The sequence below is a fragment of the Ammospiza caudacuta genome, chromosome 6 (assembly GCF_027887145.1).
Source record: "Ammospiza caudacuta isolate bAmmCau1 chromosome 6, bAmmCau1.pri, whole genome shotgun sequence".
Lineage (NCBI taxonomy): Eukaryota > Metazoa > Chordata > Aves > Passeriformes > Passerellidae > Ammospiza > Ammospiza caudacuta.
Genome location: NC_080598.1, coordinates 39,198,958 through 39,214,804, shown reverse-complemented (window position 1 = coordinate 39,214,804; position 15,847 = coordinate 39,198,958). Strand labels below are relative to the sequence as shown.

Here is a 15,847-nt window from a genome sequence, read left to right as displayed (position 1 = left end):
AGTTATAAAGCAGCAGGTCAGCTCAAGCTGGGTGCCTCTGGAGAGGTACTAACCACAAAAAAATCCCTAGGCAATTATACCCTTATGATTTATGCGTCTACCCTTCATATGCTCTCTACCTGCCTTGCACGTGTCTCTGGGCCCAGTGGTGATTTTTAATAAGAAGTCTTCTAATATATTATTGGGTTCTTTCCCTCTGTCTGTGCAGGTGGGTAGTTCTTGAGGTATTGCAGCTTCTGCTGTTGTGATCTGCTGATTTCCATTTCTGATGCATCTGCTCTCTGGCAGAGCATGGAAATCTAAAAAAGTCCTAGATTTAGGATAAACATTACCTAGCAACAATCAAAACATCAGTGTGTTATCAGTGCTCTTGTGCTAAAGACAAAACAGCATTGTACCAACTGCTAGGAAGATTACTCAGAAAACTAACTCCATTCCAGACAAAAACATCTCTAGACCTAAGTTCAGAGCTATCAGCCTAAGGCTTTATCTAAACCAGCTACTCATGCTGGGCAAACAGTATCCTAAATCACTGAGTATTTTACCTCCATGTAACTCATTCTACTTAAGGCTTATTTATGCTAAACAACTATCTCTTGACTGTCATATGGTATGGAATCTCCCTCTGGTCGATTGTGGCCAGCTATCCCAGCCATGTTTCCTTCCAATTCCTTGTGCACCCCCACTCTGCTCACTGGTGGAGTGGCACAAGAAGCAGAAAAGGCCTTGGCTCTGTGTAAGCACTGCTCAGTAATAACAAAACATCTCAGTATTGTCAACCCTGTGTTCAGCACAAATCCAAAACATAGCACCATGCTTGCTACTGTGAAGAAAATTATCTCTACCCCAGAAAAAAACAGCACAGTACACTGAAGTTTGTTTTGATAACAATCAAGGTGATCAGTCCTATTTTCTATAGTAATACATTGTTTTGGGATGTCATAGCTTTCTTGAGTGCAAATGAATCACTGTTTAATTTTTCCCCTTTTTTATTATTAGTTTAAGGGAAGTCTGTTCTAGTACACTACTGTACTAGCATCCATACTAGTGACATTCAAATAAGAGAGATATTGAAAAATTCTGTTTTATATAATTTCTGTCTTTTTCACTGTCTTTTGTATTTCTTACTGGGTAAATAAAAACATAACAATTTTTTAAATAAAGTGATCTTATAATTATCTGCTATTTGTTCGTTTTCCTTTATGCTTTATCTGTATTTTCCTCTGTTCAATGTGCTGTTTTCATTCTTGTCTTCTTAGGCAAATGTTTGGGACTGAGGTTTTTTTTTTTGTGTGTGTGTGTTTTCTTCTTGATATTATTTCCTGAATTTTATGCTAATATGTTGGTTTATCTGGTTGCACTACAGTTTATCCAATATTTCCTAAAATCATAATGTTGATACTATAGTGTTGTGCTGTGATGTACATTTATGCAGTGTTAGATGTCTAACTCATAACAGCAAATTGAAAGAGATTAATTCCTCACACAGAGGGGAAGAAAATCAAAATCCTTCTGCAGGTCTTGTGTTTTTTGCACGACTGACAGAAAAGCACACTCTGATTACTGTCTAGCTGTTTAATATATTTAATGTCTATTTTTAGCACTTGGCTAACTGCAAGGGAAGTTTAGGTTCAGAAGAAGTTAGAAGATCTGCCCTGATGTTGGTAATGGGTGCCTTGGAAAGCAATAATCCACTTCTAAGATGTGCTGCTGCAGAGTGTTTGGCCAGGTTGGCACAGGTGGTTTCTGACAGTGCCTTCACTGCTGGATTAGCGCAAGTCAGTTTTGACAAGTAAGTTCGCAATAAGCATGAAAAGATACTGCTTGTGTTTATAGAAATGTTTGGAAAATCTATCTGACACCTATTATGATAATTCTCAAAAGCTGGTTTCCTTCATGAATTTGATGTCACTTCAGAAATTAACAGGAAAAAGCATGTATTTCTTAGTGTGAGACTAATTAAGCAAGCATGTAGACTTTTAAGTGAATTGAATTGGCTGTTGTTCTAGAAACACCATTTAAGTGTATCTAAAATATTTTTGGTGCTTTCTTCAGATAAGAGACAATGTATGAACTTAGAATTTTGGGAATATAATAGTGTCTAATACATTTTTTTGCTGATTATATACCAGAAATTTAATTCATATGCGTGCTTATTACATAGTAAGAGTCTTGGTAATTAAACTAACAGCTTTCTTTCAATTAATAGGCTAAAATCTGCTAGGGATGTGGTATCAAGAACAGGTCATTCTTTGGCTCTGGGATGTCTGTATAGGTACCTGGGAGGAATAAGTTCTACTCAGCACCTGAATGCATGTGTTGGAATCCTTTATACTTTGTCTCAGGACAGTACTTCTCCTGATGTACAGGTACTTGCCACTTACATAAAAATGTTATGTTACAAATTAATTGAATTATATTCTGGAGTTTAAGGTTGTTTTTCGTGTAAGAATAAGACACTCACCATCTCACAGGCATACCTCACAGGTAGCAGTTGGAGCAGCAAAGGCAATGTAGAAGACTGCCCCTGCTCAAAATCCACCTTCAACAACTTCCAAAGCAAGAACTATAATGAGATGGGGGAGATCCTTATTCAATGGTCTGTGAGACTGATAAGGTTCACTTCAAAAACAATATCTGATGTTTTAGGGATTGTTTCTTTTCACATTCACCTATATCTTAACTTGGACTACATAGTACCCAGGATTTTCTGTTTATGAGGGGACTTCTTTTGTTTGTGTCAGTTTTTGTCTCTTTCATGGTGTTAACTTCACAGCACATTTATTTATAGTAAATAAAAGGGATTTGTAGCCTGAATATTTTAGAACTTGGTGGGTATACATCATTGACTAAGACAAGAAATTTTGAAGACTAATTAATGTTATTTCTCTGTGGCTAAAACTGTTATCTATCAGAATAGCTTTAAGAGACGTTGAGTGTATTTAAGGTATTTGTCTAAATATCAGTTAAAGAATTTTTAAACCTTTCCCACAGTATCTTTGCACAAAGAGGAACTGTTTGTTGACATGAAACAGATGTGGCTATTGGTGCAAAGTAACTGTAACTACAACAATAGGTTATTTCAGAAAGTCTAGTATTTTTTTCACAATTTTGTTCTTGCACAAGGAACTGTAAGAAATTTTTAAAATAATAGAATATAATGAAGGAATAATAATCACTGTTAAACTAATTTACTATTACATTCAATTTTTTGTTTATTAACAATGAAAAATTTAAAATGGTTGTTTCATTGCACAACGTACAGTTCCTTGTAAAATATTCAAAATGGCTTACTCAACATCAGATTGATAAAATTTCTTTGTATAACCTCTCTATTTGTTCTCTTGGAACCTAAAAGTGGAACTTCTATTGCATTTCATCACTGAATTTCACTTTTAACTAGGACATTTTTAAAAGGTCTTATGTATATCATACAGAGATTTCATTACTGCTTCTCTTATTTTGCAGGCATGGGCACTGCACTCTCTGTCACTGATAGTAGATCTGGCTGGGCCCCTGTATCATGTGCATGTGGAACCTACCTTATCTCTTGTTCTCATGTTGTTGCTGAGTGTGCCCCCGGCGTACGCTGAAGTCCATCAAAGCCTTGGGCGCTGTTTGAATGCTCTCATTACCACTCTGGGCCCTGAGCTGCAAGGTATACAGCACACAAATGTGTCAGCTTCCTTTGCTCTAGCAGCCAGACTGCTAAACATTGAATGTGTGTGGTTGCAAATCTAACAAATAAGCAGATCTAAGTTTCTTTGCATAGTTGTGAGACAATATTTCATAGGCCGTGACTTCATGTAATCAAGATGACATGACTCTAGTTTTCCAAAAATAGTTGACATAATTTCCTTTGTTTGAACTGGTTCTCTGAGCCTTGCCTTGGGCTGAAATTTCTGACAGTGATTTTACATTTTATATTTTATATTTCTTACATTCTTACATCTTTTAATTCTAGCGTGAGAACAGGTGTTTGTATTTCAAGAGTTAGGAGCCCTATCATGTTTATTAAAAAGAAATATACATTTTAAAAACAAGCAAAAAATAACCTTTTTTCTCAATATAGGCAGCAGTACAGCAGTGTCAGCCTTAAGAACTTCTTGCCTTTTGGGCTGTGCAGTGATGCAAGATAATCCTGACTGCCTTGTTCAAGCTCAAGCCATCTCTAGCCTTCAGCAGCTTCACATGTTTGCTCCTCGACATGTCAACTTGTCTAACCTTGTAGGCTGCCTCTGTGTGAGTATCTATTTACTAGTTTATATCCATGTATTTTAAAATTTGTTCATATTTTTCACAAACACTTAAAAAATGCAGCTGTTTCTTTAAGCAGTGAAACTGATCATTGTGTAGGCATGTGTAGGCATGAGGTGTTTCATGTTCTCCTGCAGGCAAGTATTCTATATATCTTCATTTTTTTCCCTCAATTCTCTTCCCCTTTACAAGATGAGCACATTCTATAGAAATCTTGGCCTTCTGAACTGCTTGCAAATACATTCTGCTGTTCTTATTAAGGCCAGTTGTCTGCCAGGATATACTTTTCATTAAAACTCTTTGCTGGATTTGTACCAGCTGGTTTATGTTGGCCAGTTTTTCCCCTGTGCTGCTTTTTATGCCTTGCTTGAAGGATTGACTTTAAAATGTGTGTACTAATTACTGTGAGTTGTTTTGTTTCGTTTTGGTTTTTTTTCTTGATGCTGAAAAATTGTAGATTTCTGTGTTTTGTAATTTCTGTAACATTAATGGTTCAGTGTACTGACATCTTGGCAGTCAGTATAAAAATTTCTAACGCACAAGTTATAGTCAAATCAGGTCTTTGGAAGAAATAAAACTTTTTCAGCCCTATTTGACAAGAGGCGGGGAGTTTATTTGTTCGGTGGGGTTTGGTTTTTTTGTTTTATTTTCACTCAGTATCTCTCTGTCTTTGAATAGTTGCTCTTCTGAAGTACTTAGTTCTGTTAAAAAAAAAAATTCTGGTAGCTATTAGCCTTGGTGGATTTGGGGGGCTAGCTGGGGGACAGGGAGGGTTGGTTGGAGGTTTTTGAGGGGTTTGTTTTGTTTTGGTTTTTTTTAAATAGGATTTTGTCTCACTGTCAGAAACAAAAGTCCGCAGACAATAAAGTGCGGCTGGATTTTGTTTTAATCTCATCTATTTCAACACATTTCTTATTCACATCTCCCATTGGGTAGCACTTGTGTATCAATGCTAAACACATAGATTTAGATTTTCATGTTTAGTCTAAACATATAGGTTTAGATTTCTTACATTTTCTTTATTTAGTTTGACTAGAGACATGATTGTGGGAGCTAGGAAAAGCTGAGGAAGGTTTTTCTGCCCCAGGCTGTGATACACATGAATATGCTAGTTGCAGAAGAGCTGGAACTAATCTGAAGTGTTGTTTTAACATACACTAACAATTATTTAATGTTTTTTGGGTAAAACATAGTTTTTCTTACATTGATAAAATCACAACAAACCATGTCAGACAGTCTCTTGCTTGGAGGGTGTGATAGCTTTTGGGAACATTTTTAAGTCCATGTGCAGTCTGCTTCAATCTCTCTGTTATTATCAAATACCTACTAATATAGAGGATATCATGACAAAGTTACCTTGTCTACATAATATTACTGATTTTTATTGTTCTTACAAGTTGTCTCAAGGTACTTCATACAGTGGTTTAAGAATTTCGTAATACTAAATTAGTCAATTAAGAAGCAGGGGTCATGGCTCAAGTTTGTGTGTTCATGCATCTGAATGTGTTCCCCTCTATCCCAGAAGTGACTGTAGGCTTCCTGGAGAGGAGCCCACCAAAGCAGCAGCCTCACATGGGTGATCTTCTCTTCATGAACTTGTACAACTAAGGCCAATGCTGCTGGCATTGACAATTCCGTAATGTCAGTGTGTCTCTGAAGAGTGTCATAAACAAGGCTTTTTGATTGTGTGCTTTGCAGGTCTGTGAGAAGATAATTGCACAAGACGAATTCTGCATTTGTAAAACTCAACATTTATTCATGTAGTTTCCACCCACTAAATCACCATCTCATTAGGGAAGCAGAATAAGCAGATCTGAAATCTGCACCTCACTGTGCTGTTTACTTGCAAGGTGACCCTCAGCTAGTTATTCTTCATGAGCTAAATGTCTGCAATTTGGAGAACAAGGTGTGATGGTCCTCCTTTGTGTTGCATTTTGAAGTGTTAAGGGAAAGTAGCATGCAAAAGCTAGGCCCTGGACCATGTGGATATTCACCATTGCGTTCTTTATTTAGGGAAGAAAAACAGGAGAGGCAGTCAGATGAGTGATATTTCCCCTTCCATCTGTAGAAACATGAATCTTCACTTACAAAATCTGGAAATCTAATATGCAAAAATTTTTTAAACTTGTTTTAGTAGCATTTGAACCAACACCCTTCTCCATCCGCTTTGCCCAAGGATTCTGTTAAATGTCTGTGCTTTTGAACTTGCCTTTTTACAGTCCTCACTCTCCTGCCATCCCCCCTCACTTCCTCTTCAGCTTGTCTTTTACCTCCCTCCACTCTCTTATAACCCCCCGTGTCCTCCCTCTTAATTTCTTTTTTACATCATTAGGCATCCTAAAACAATTTCTTGTGCAGGCAGCAGCAAGCTGCCTCCTCCACCTGTCAAGCCCCTACAGCATGAGATGGCTCAGCTCTCCAGTGTATTTAAACAGTTCAGGTTGTAACTATGCTAGCACGAGTAAAACATGACTTAGGCAATGGACACACTGCTTCACTGGTTCATGTTTTGTGGGGGCTTTGTTTTGTTTTGTGTATATTGTGTACATGTGCTTGTCATTATCTAGCTTCCCTTCTTCAGCTTCTGAGATGTTCCCTGTTTGTCAGTTGGATCTTTCACGGGGCTTCTAACAATAATGCATACTTGTCCTGCTCTTTGAATTCTTTGCTCCAGCAGAAGAGAGATTTACAGAGGTATTCTATACAGAATACGGCAGAATATGCTTTTAATAATGTCTGAAATTAGCTCTGAAACTAACTTAGGTGAGCACGGACTTCTAAAGAGCTTATCTGTGTAAGCTTACGGTGTAGTATTCCTCAACACAGTGAATGCCAGTTTTCAGCTCTAAGATATTAACCATAAGATCAATATTGAAACACAATAACTATACAATGTTAATAACTATGCTGTGCTGTTGTCTTGGTATTGTTTAAGTATTAATTTTAGTGGCAGTTGGGTTGGAATTTATGTGTGTTCAGCATGAAAAATAAGAGAAATTAACGAAGCAGATTAGGCTTTTGGTATGTTTGACATAAGATTCTGAATTTTATTATATGCTGAGCTTACATGTTACAGTCTCCATGTGTGGTTGATATCACTGTGATATCTATTTTTGGTTTTGTCATGACTGGTTGTCGTTTGTTTTTTGTGCAGGAAATCTTGTTGGATAATTCTGTGTTGGTAGGTCCCTGTGCCTTGTTAATCCTAAACCTTTGCAGTTTGCAGTGGTGTTTTTATTTCATTTTTTATCTTTCTTTTTAACCATTTAAATGTAATTTCTTTTAGCATGTCAAGTGATATTTTATTGTCATCCTAACCAGAGCCTTCCTAACTTTCTGCAGATGGCAGGAATACATTTCATTTAATGTGCTTAATAAGGGATATTTTTGGTTTTAATGTGTTAAGTACAGAAATTGAACTGTTTTTACACTTAAGTTTTAATGTGATGCTTGCATTTTGTGTCTGTCATTTAGTCCTATCTCCTGCTTAGAATGTGGGAGAATGAGAGAGATGAAAAATGTGCATCTTGCGTTATTTTGGTCGCCTCAGTCGGGCCCTTTGTTTTTTCCCTGTTAAAATGAGCACGGAATTTATGCATGTCCAACTTGAAGTAGAATGTGTAGCTTGCTTGTGTAAACGTTGCATTAAAAGTCTCACTTGTTTCTGAAGTTGCAATTAAAGTACCTTGGAGACATATCTATAGAATCAGGTTCCTTTCCATGTAGAAGAATTATGCAGAGAGTGTATCTTTTTGTGTATAATGTAATTCTGAGCATTGCAGATTCATTTGCATGCATAGAAATTCTGAAGATGAAGCTTAGTTTTGTTAATCTAACAAAGCTAAAATTCTGTATTGCTTATTCTTTTTGTCCTTAAGTTGCTTTCTTTAAGCATATGTTAACTAATATATATTAGTCATTTTGACTAACATATATTGGCTTGTTGCTGACAAATGAGCAGCACAGCCTAATGCAAGGTTTTCCTGCAGCAGACACTCAGCTCTGTTTTAAGGATGGTAACAGCTAAGGGTGCACAACTGCTTAGTTGTAGGGAACATTTTTTTATGATAACTTAAGCTTCATTTAGAAGAAGATGCATAAATATGGGTGTAGCCATCTTGCCTGACCACAGAGCTAGTTTATCATGTCTTTAGGATTCCCTTCAGGATTGTCTTAAAATTGAAAGAAGCAAATAAAAATGAGAAAGCTCCACTCTAACAAAAAGCTCTTGACACTATGTCTTGGGGGTTTTTTTAAGTGTTTCTCCTTGTTCCAGTAATAGTGAATCTGTTATCATGTATTTTCCAGTAAAATGTCCCACACACTGGCCTGTTGGTGTTAAAATATGATGGTGCTATGAACCTCTTTGCTAGAGACTGCTCAGGAGAGCTGACCTGTCTCAGTGTCATACATTCACCAGTAATTCTCACCTTTTCTCCCAACTTCTCTAAAACATAATTTAATGTAAACTGAGTATATAATTTTTTTTCCAATGAAACTGCAGCAGTGTTCTCTTTGCCTTTATAAACTTCCTTTCATGCATGGAGTTCTGTTTTACTAAGGCCTGATTGACTCTCTCACCTTTGGTTTCACTGACATTTCTCTAGTTACATCTGATAATGACTTGTTCTGAATTTTCAAGCCCACAGTATGCATATACCCAGTAATCAGAGTTAGTTACCATGATTCACCTGGCATTGAAGTTATTGGCAGTTTTTGTACAATATTGGTTGAGAGGTGGATTCAGCATCAAACCAATATTGTAAGTTGCCTTTGTAGAGCAAATGCTAAAAGTTTTGTAAAATTGATTACAGGACTTGCAAAACTTTTCATTTGGGGGTTAAAAAAAAAAAAAGCTGACCAAAAAGAGCATCAATTACATGTTTACTGACTTAACAGATTTGCTATAGCTGCAAGTGTTCAGAAAATACCAGCCTTACTGAAGTATTGCCACAGAGGTTTGTTAGCCATCTTACTGTATCTTTTTGCATGTTTCAGATGAATCTCTGTAGCTCATACTTGTTGCTGAGACGTGCAGTGGTAGCTTGCTTACGTCAGCTTGTGCAAAGAGAAGCTGCTGAAGTGTCAGAATATGCTGTTGCACTAGTGAAAGAGAGCAAAGAAGATTTTACTCCAGGTAATGTATTGACATTTTGAGATCAAAAAGCTTGGCATATAGATAGTGAATTTTAAACACACTTTGCTAAGAGAGTGAAAACTTTGCAATACTCTTGAAATCTTAAACTCAAAACATTTTCTACCTCAGTTGTCTGTATAGTAAGAAATTATTATAAAATGAGGAAATGCAAGGGGAGTTGCAGGGAAATACATGCTCATCTAGCCAGCAGCTGTTATATTAACTTTTTGCTAAAAGGCCTGAGAGTGATCACTAGTTCATCCTCCTGTGCCTTTCTGTGAGTGAGTGGTGTTAAAAATTTATTTCACTTCAGCTTTCAATTCAAGCTCATTTGGAAATTTTCAGAATAAATAGAATATAGCCATTTTTTAAAACTGCTGATATTTAAAATTTGTAATATTGGTCATATTAATTTAACAAATTATTTCATTATGTTTGGTTTTGTGTTTTTTTGGAGAATAGTTTTAACTTCCATTTCAAGTTAAAACATTGTTTTAGAATTACCGTATAAAGTAAGGTAAGTTTTTTTTTTTTCAGGATCTAGATGCTGAGGGGATGGTAATGCTCTGAAATTCAGAGTAGGATTCTTATTTCTTGATGGGGTAACTTTCTTCCTGTTGTTACTATCTTTCTGTAAAAGCTCAACATCTGTTTTGTATTCATAAGTTAGCTGAAATGTTAAAGTGAAAAATAAAATTATTTAAAAAATATTTCAGGGCTAGTAATTACTTTTTCACAAGATACTCTGTGTGCAAACTTTAGTGGGGTTTCTGTTGTCATTAATCCAGTTTTGTGATGCACAGTACTCAGCTCACAGCCTTTGTTCTTAGCAGATGTGAACATCAGAGAAATAGGCCTGGAGGGGGCATTGCTGGGCTTGCTGGACAAAGAATTGGACCCAAGATTGTGCCAAGATATCAAAGAGACCCTGACTCATATGCTTACTTCAATGGCAGTTGAGAAGCTCTCCTTTTGGCTGAAGCTTTGTAAAGATGTTCTTGCTGCCTCTGCTGGTAAGTCTTAATACACTGTAGGTGAGAACACAATCAAAATAAGGCCTGCAGCAGTACACTGTGCCACTGAGGGAAAGCATTAAAGTTTCTTGAATGTTTGCCATTTATGAAATGTATAATTGTCATTCATATTGCAAGATTGGATCTTTTAACTTAGTTCCTTCAGAGGAATATGCCTTTCTCTCTTCTGATTGCCCTCTCCCCATTGAACAAGTTCTTGTAAACATCTTAGGATGTCTTGCTTGTTGATTTAATTATTGATCTTAATTCATTTCCATAGCAGAAATGGAAATATAGCAATGTTTTGAGCTTGTGAGTCCTGTGCAATTACCTCCAAGAAAAGTATTCTGACTAGTTCTTCTATTAGTGGTAGAACTAATGGAGGCCTGTTACGTCATAATGGAACTCTTGAGCACACAAAATCAATTACTGTGCTGAATATTAGTGGGGGTGAAGGAAATTCTTTAAACCTGCAGTGCAGGAGGAAAACTTCTTGCATTTAGATTTTTTTTTTATTTGGAACAGTACTAATGCTTCTAATACATCATAATAATTTTTAAAGTTGTTTTTTTTCTTTTGCTTCTTTCACTGCAGTTCTTTATTTATTTTTGTGGTATTAATCTTGTGTTTCAGCAAGTAATATCAACTAAATGTTGACAGTTTCATTATATTTGAATTCTAGCATTTACTTTAAGGGAGTCACCATGAATTTGAGTTTAGAGGTAGCCTTCGAAGAGATTTCTTTTAGTAGGTTTCAGTTATAGTAAGAAAGAATATTATGTTTGGTTTTTTCCCTTCTGTGTCCAAAATACAGATTTCAATACAGTAGCATCAATAGATACCACTCAAGAAGAGGAAACTGCCAAAGGGGATGATGTATCTGTATTAACATCTGACAGTGATGACAGGTTCCATCCTTTCCAAAATCCACGATGGTCCACCAGAGTTTTTGCTGCAGAGTGTGTTTGTAAAATTATAAGCCAGTGTGAAAACGCAGGCAGTGCACATTTTGATATAACTTTGGCTCAGGAAAGGAAACAACGTGATTCAAGAGGTATGTGTTAAGCACTGGAAGAATTTCATAGAATGCAAAGTATGCTTAAAATAAGTATTAGCTCTTTGCATCTTAGTGAAATTAATCATAAATTTGTTGTTTGTAATCAATAAAGCCTCTAATTACTCTGATTGTAAGTCTGTATTCTTTAAGGAGTAGAGAAATTTTTATTTTCTGAAAGAATGGCATCTTACTACAGCATTTACACTCAGTTTCCTGGTTATAGTACCATGGTGTATGTGTAGGAAGGCTTTGTTTCTGCATAAGCACTGGCAGTCACAAATGATAGCTGGCACCAGCCTACAACATCACAGTTTGGTGTCTGGGAGTATGACTTAAAAAAATGCCACTTTTTTTCTTTCCATAATTTGCATAATCACCAGTAGAAATACAGGGCCATTTTTCAGTACCACTCTGTGTTTATCTGGAGGTGTTTTCCTCAACACTTTTTTAGAAGGTCTCATTCATGAAGATATTTATACTTTCTTCTAAGTACTTTTTTCCTACATTTAAATGGAAAGCAGACTTGATCAGCTAACATAAGGTAGCCAAGTAAAATTGATCTATGTGTAAGCTGCCTAAAGTGAATCCTTGCTACATATTAAGGTAAAATGTAAAATGTGCACTTTGAAAACAGTTGGGAACAGTCTTATAAAGCACATTATGTCTAAATTTAAATCTAATAAAACTATTTTCTTTTTTAAATTTCTGTTTTCAGATGACTTTTTGGTACTGCATTTAGCTGACTTGGTCCGTATGGCTTTTATGGCTGCCACAGATCACAGTGATCAACTTCGTCTTTCTGGGCTTCAAATGTTGCAAATTATTGTTCGGAAGTTTGCAGCTGTTCCAGAACCAGAGTTTCCAGGTCACGTAATCCTGGAGCAGTATCAAGCCAATGTAAGCGCCATTGATAATAACTTTCAAAAGTTTAGAGTCAATTACTAAAAGAAATGTGCATTTATATTGTGTAGGTACAGAGCTGGATTTCAGTTAAAGTATTGTTAATTTGTTTGGACTTCATTAGAAATCATCTTTTCAGTTGGTGTATAATTTTATAGCTTCAAAGTTTTTCAAGTTTCAGCATTCTTCCCTCTTGAGCATAACAAAAACCAAAATAGATCGTTGGTGGGATTTTTTTGGAAAGCATTGGTTTCAAGAGTGTGGAAGTATTGCAAGAAGTATTAGGAATAACTATAATTTTAAACTCTGCTTAGAAATAAGTAGCCTTTGCACAGCAGCTATTACATTTGGAGATCTTGGCCAATAAACAAGATAGAGAAGTGTGGATTGTACTCTGTTTCTGTTAAGTCTTGGTTTAGATTTAGAGAAAAGATGTTCTAGTCATTTAGCATTCCATACCACACTTGTGTTAAATATGACAGACAACTGTGTTAAGCCTCATATAGCTTCAATTTCTAGCAGGCACTGAATAGGTCAGATCACTTTCTCTCATAGAATTGGAGAGACACTGAAGACATCCTGACCTACTTTGATCTTGCTTTTGCCATTATAATTCTATTTTTTGGTACTCCTTTGTGGGAAGGAAGTTCCTTGGTCTAGTCTAAAGCTGTCAAGGGAAAATAATAAACCATCTGTCCTTGCTGTCCAAAACCATCAAGCAGGTCACAAGTAAAGCTAATAATTGTCCTTTTAAGCTTCTGTACCTTTAATGTGTTTCTGCTAATACTGTGCACAGATCTCATTAGCTGTTTAAGACATAAGTTTAAGGGATGTCAAACTGTTAATCAAGTCTACATTGTCAGATTTTTTTTCCTAAAAACATCATAATAATCCAGAAAAATATGGATATAAATCTTCTGGACTTAAGTAATGACTTCCTAACATATAGTTCTCAAGTTCCATAAATGAAGTCTCAACTTTAGAGGCTCTTAAGAAATTGTCATTAATTGCCATTAAAAACAAATCCTTTCACTTCTTTCACAAACATTTATTGTAGTACTTGCTCTTTGGGATGCAAGTGTAGTATATCAAACTTAAATATGAATTTTCAGATACATGCTAAAGCAGCTAGGGAATCTTTTATTAGACTTTAATGAAATGGTTTTCAACAGTGAGAGTGGATAAAACCTCTGCAGCCCAGTAACTTTGTGTTTGTGCATTCTTTATTAGGTAAATGGGGTTTGTGCTCTCCCCACACTTTTTCACTTTCCAAAGTTGACCAGCTTCAGTTAGCTGTTTTCTTAAATCTGTATTTTTCCTGAGTAAGGAAATGTCACTAGCTAAGTGTCTTGCAAAGTCTTTCATGGTTCAGAATGTTGCTTTTTTTTTGGTGGGCTCCTCATCAAGTCAGGCATTCAGGAAGGAAGACATTACTGTTTCTGTTTTAGACTGCACAAGAAAATAAGAGTCAGCAATGAAGACTCTCTCAAAGAGAACAATGTCTTCAGTGTAGGCAAAACAATAAAAATATGACTGAAACTGTTTCTCTGCTCTTTAACCTCACTGAAACAATCTGTGAAAAAAGGACAAAGGAGCTATACTTTATAAAGGAAAATTGTAACAAAGTCTGATTATGAAAAGTAAGTATTTAGTCAATCGTTCACTATGTATTAAATGTTGTATAACTTCTGTTTAGGTTGGAGCAGCACTTAGGCCTGCCTTTGCTCCTGAAACTCCTCCTGATGTCACAGCAAAAGCTTGTCAGGCAAGTGTTGAAAGTCAGAAGTCTCTTAGGTAATAGACCCTCTGAATTTTTTTTTTTTTTTGCTTGATAAGCAACACAAGAAAAAGGAAACAAATCCTCTAACTTTAAATCCTCCATTCACAAAAAATAATGTCACTTATGTTACCTCTATATTGAGACAACTCAAAGATTATTGTCACTTTAAAGTCTTTTGAGAAACTTAGTTGCAGTTGATATTTTTGCCATTTTTTGTGACACCCTACTAATGTTTTGGTTTTCACTGGTAAAGTATACTAAACTGGGATGTCATTCAACATTTGTTATTGTCTGAGAGTAACTCTATCTTGGTAGAAATTAAATCTGGCTTTCATAATTTTACAGATGGAAAAAAGAGTATGCAGTGGTGTTTTTTGCTTGTTGCTCATTGTTTCTGTTTCACAACACCAGGTGTGCAGTGCCTGGATAGCAAGTGGTGTAGTAAGTGATCTTAATGACCTCCGAAGGGTTCACCAGCTGCTCGTGTCCTCTTTGCTCAAAGTGCAGGCTGGAAAAGAAGCACAAAATGAACAATATAATGAAAGCACCTCAACTATGGAGGTACTGGCTGTCCTTAAGGCTTGGGCGGAGGTTAGTATAACAGCTCTGCAATGTTAGTCTTATATTGGGTAGGTGAGTCAGACAGAATTTTCAGGAATTTCTAACATGATTCTTTATATAGAAGGTGCTGATGCTTTGCTGTGCTACCTCTGAAAGTACATTAACTTTGTAAACTTGACAAATACACTGCTCATTAAACAGGTTTTGTTGTAATATAATAAGAATAATGTATCATACTTAAAAATACAAATTCCTTAATATATTTGAATAGTTCAATATTGATTTGAAATTGTATGTTAGAAATGGTTGATGATATGTATGGTGATGGTCCACTCAATGTGCTATTTTAAATAGGTATAACTTTTCTCACTGCCTATTGATATTTCATATCTTGGAAATATATATTTTAAATTAATATTGTCAGCTCAATACTACTTTAGTTAAAATAAAGCCAGCTCATGTGAAGGCTTGTTTTAATATGTGTAAATACAAGCTTAAATATTTAACAGTCAAAAATGTGAACCATGCACACCACTTCCAAAAGATGGGTGTTAGAATGTGGTGATAATGGCCTTGGATGCTGATGGTTGATAACCAGCTAAAGATGAGCATGTTATGAAGGTGGATGATATTTCAGTGTACAACCAGGAAGATACTTTGGAGGAGAAAGTAGGCATTAGGTAGTTTTTATGTAAACATCTGCAAAAAAATATACCAATGTTTCATGTGCATATTTGAGAACAAATATTGACAAAATAGCAAAGCCCTTGGAGACAAGCTAGCAGGTGGGAATAAAAATCTTGAAAACGTGCTTTCATTGAGAGATTTAAATAGATTGGTCTATTTAATCTATTCAGGAAAAGATAAAGTACCATGATAAATTTGAAATCATTACATGAAGAAAAGGTTTTTAATAGCATGTAACAACCTTTCACTGGTCAGAAGCCAGGTCAAAATTCAGACGAGATGTGAGACTCAGCTGTCAGAAGTGAAGATCTGTAGATTGTTCTAGCCTATTATTAAGATCACTAGAATTCTTCAAAGGAAACTCTGTAGTTTCCTATAAGCTTTTGTGAGCTGTAATTTGCAAATATTTCGCTTAAGCCCTAGGCAGTTCCTTCTCCCTTAGAATCTTACCTATT

The 15,847-nt window shown here is 35.8% G+C and overlaps 1 protein-coding gene across 1 annotated transcript in view; it reads left to right on the top strand.

Annotated features, from left to right (window-relative positions):
* HEATR5A (HEAT repeat containing 5A) overlaps positions 1–15,847 on the top strand; it is a 64,610-nt gene that overhangs the window by 36,435 nt on the left and 12,328 nt on the right. The window contains exons 19-29 of the mRNA XM_058807922.1: positions 1,602–1,792; positions 2,210–2,369; positions 3,469–3,658; positions 4,073–4,242; positions 7,412–7,438; positions 9,256–9,394; positions 10,228–10,407; positions 11,222–11,461; positions 12,180–12,361; positions 14,061–14,129; positions 14,556–14,735. Coding sequence (XP_058663905.1) covers positions 1,602–1,792; positions 2,210–2,369; positions 3,469–3,658; positions 4,073–4,242; positions 7,412–7,438; positions 9,256–9,394; positions 10,228–10,407; positions 11,222–11,461; positions 12,180–12,361; positions 14,061–14,129; positions 14,556–14,735 — 1,728 coding nt within the window. The remainder of the gene's footprint in view (positions 1–1,601; positions 1,793–2,209; positions 2,370–3,468; positions 3,659–4,072; positions 4,243–7,411; positions 7,439–9,255; positions 9,395–10,227; positions 10,408–11,221; positions 11,462–12,179; positions 12,362–14,060; positions 14,130–14,555; positions 14,736–15,847) is intronic.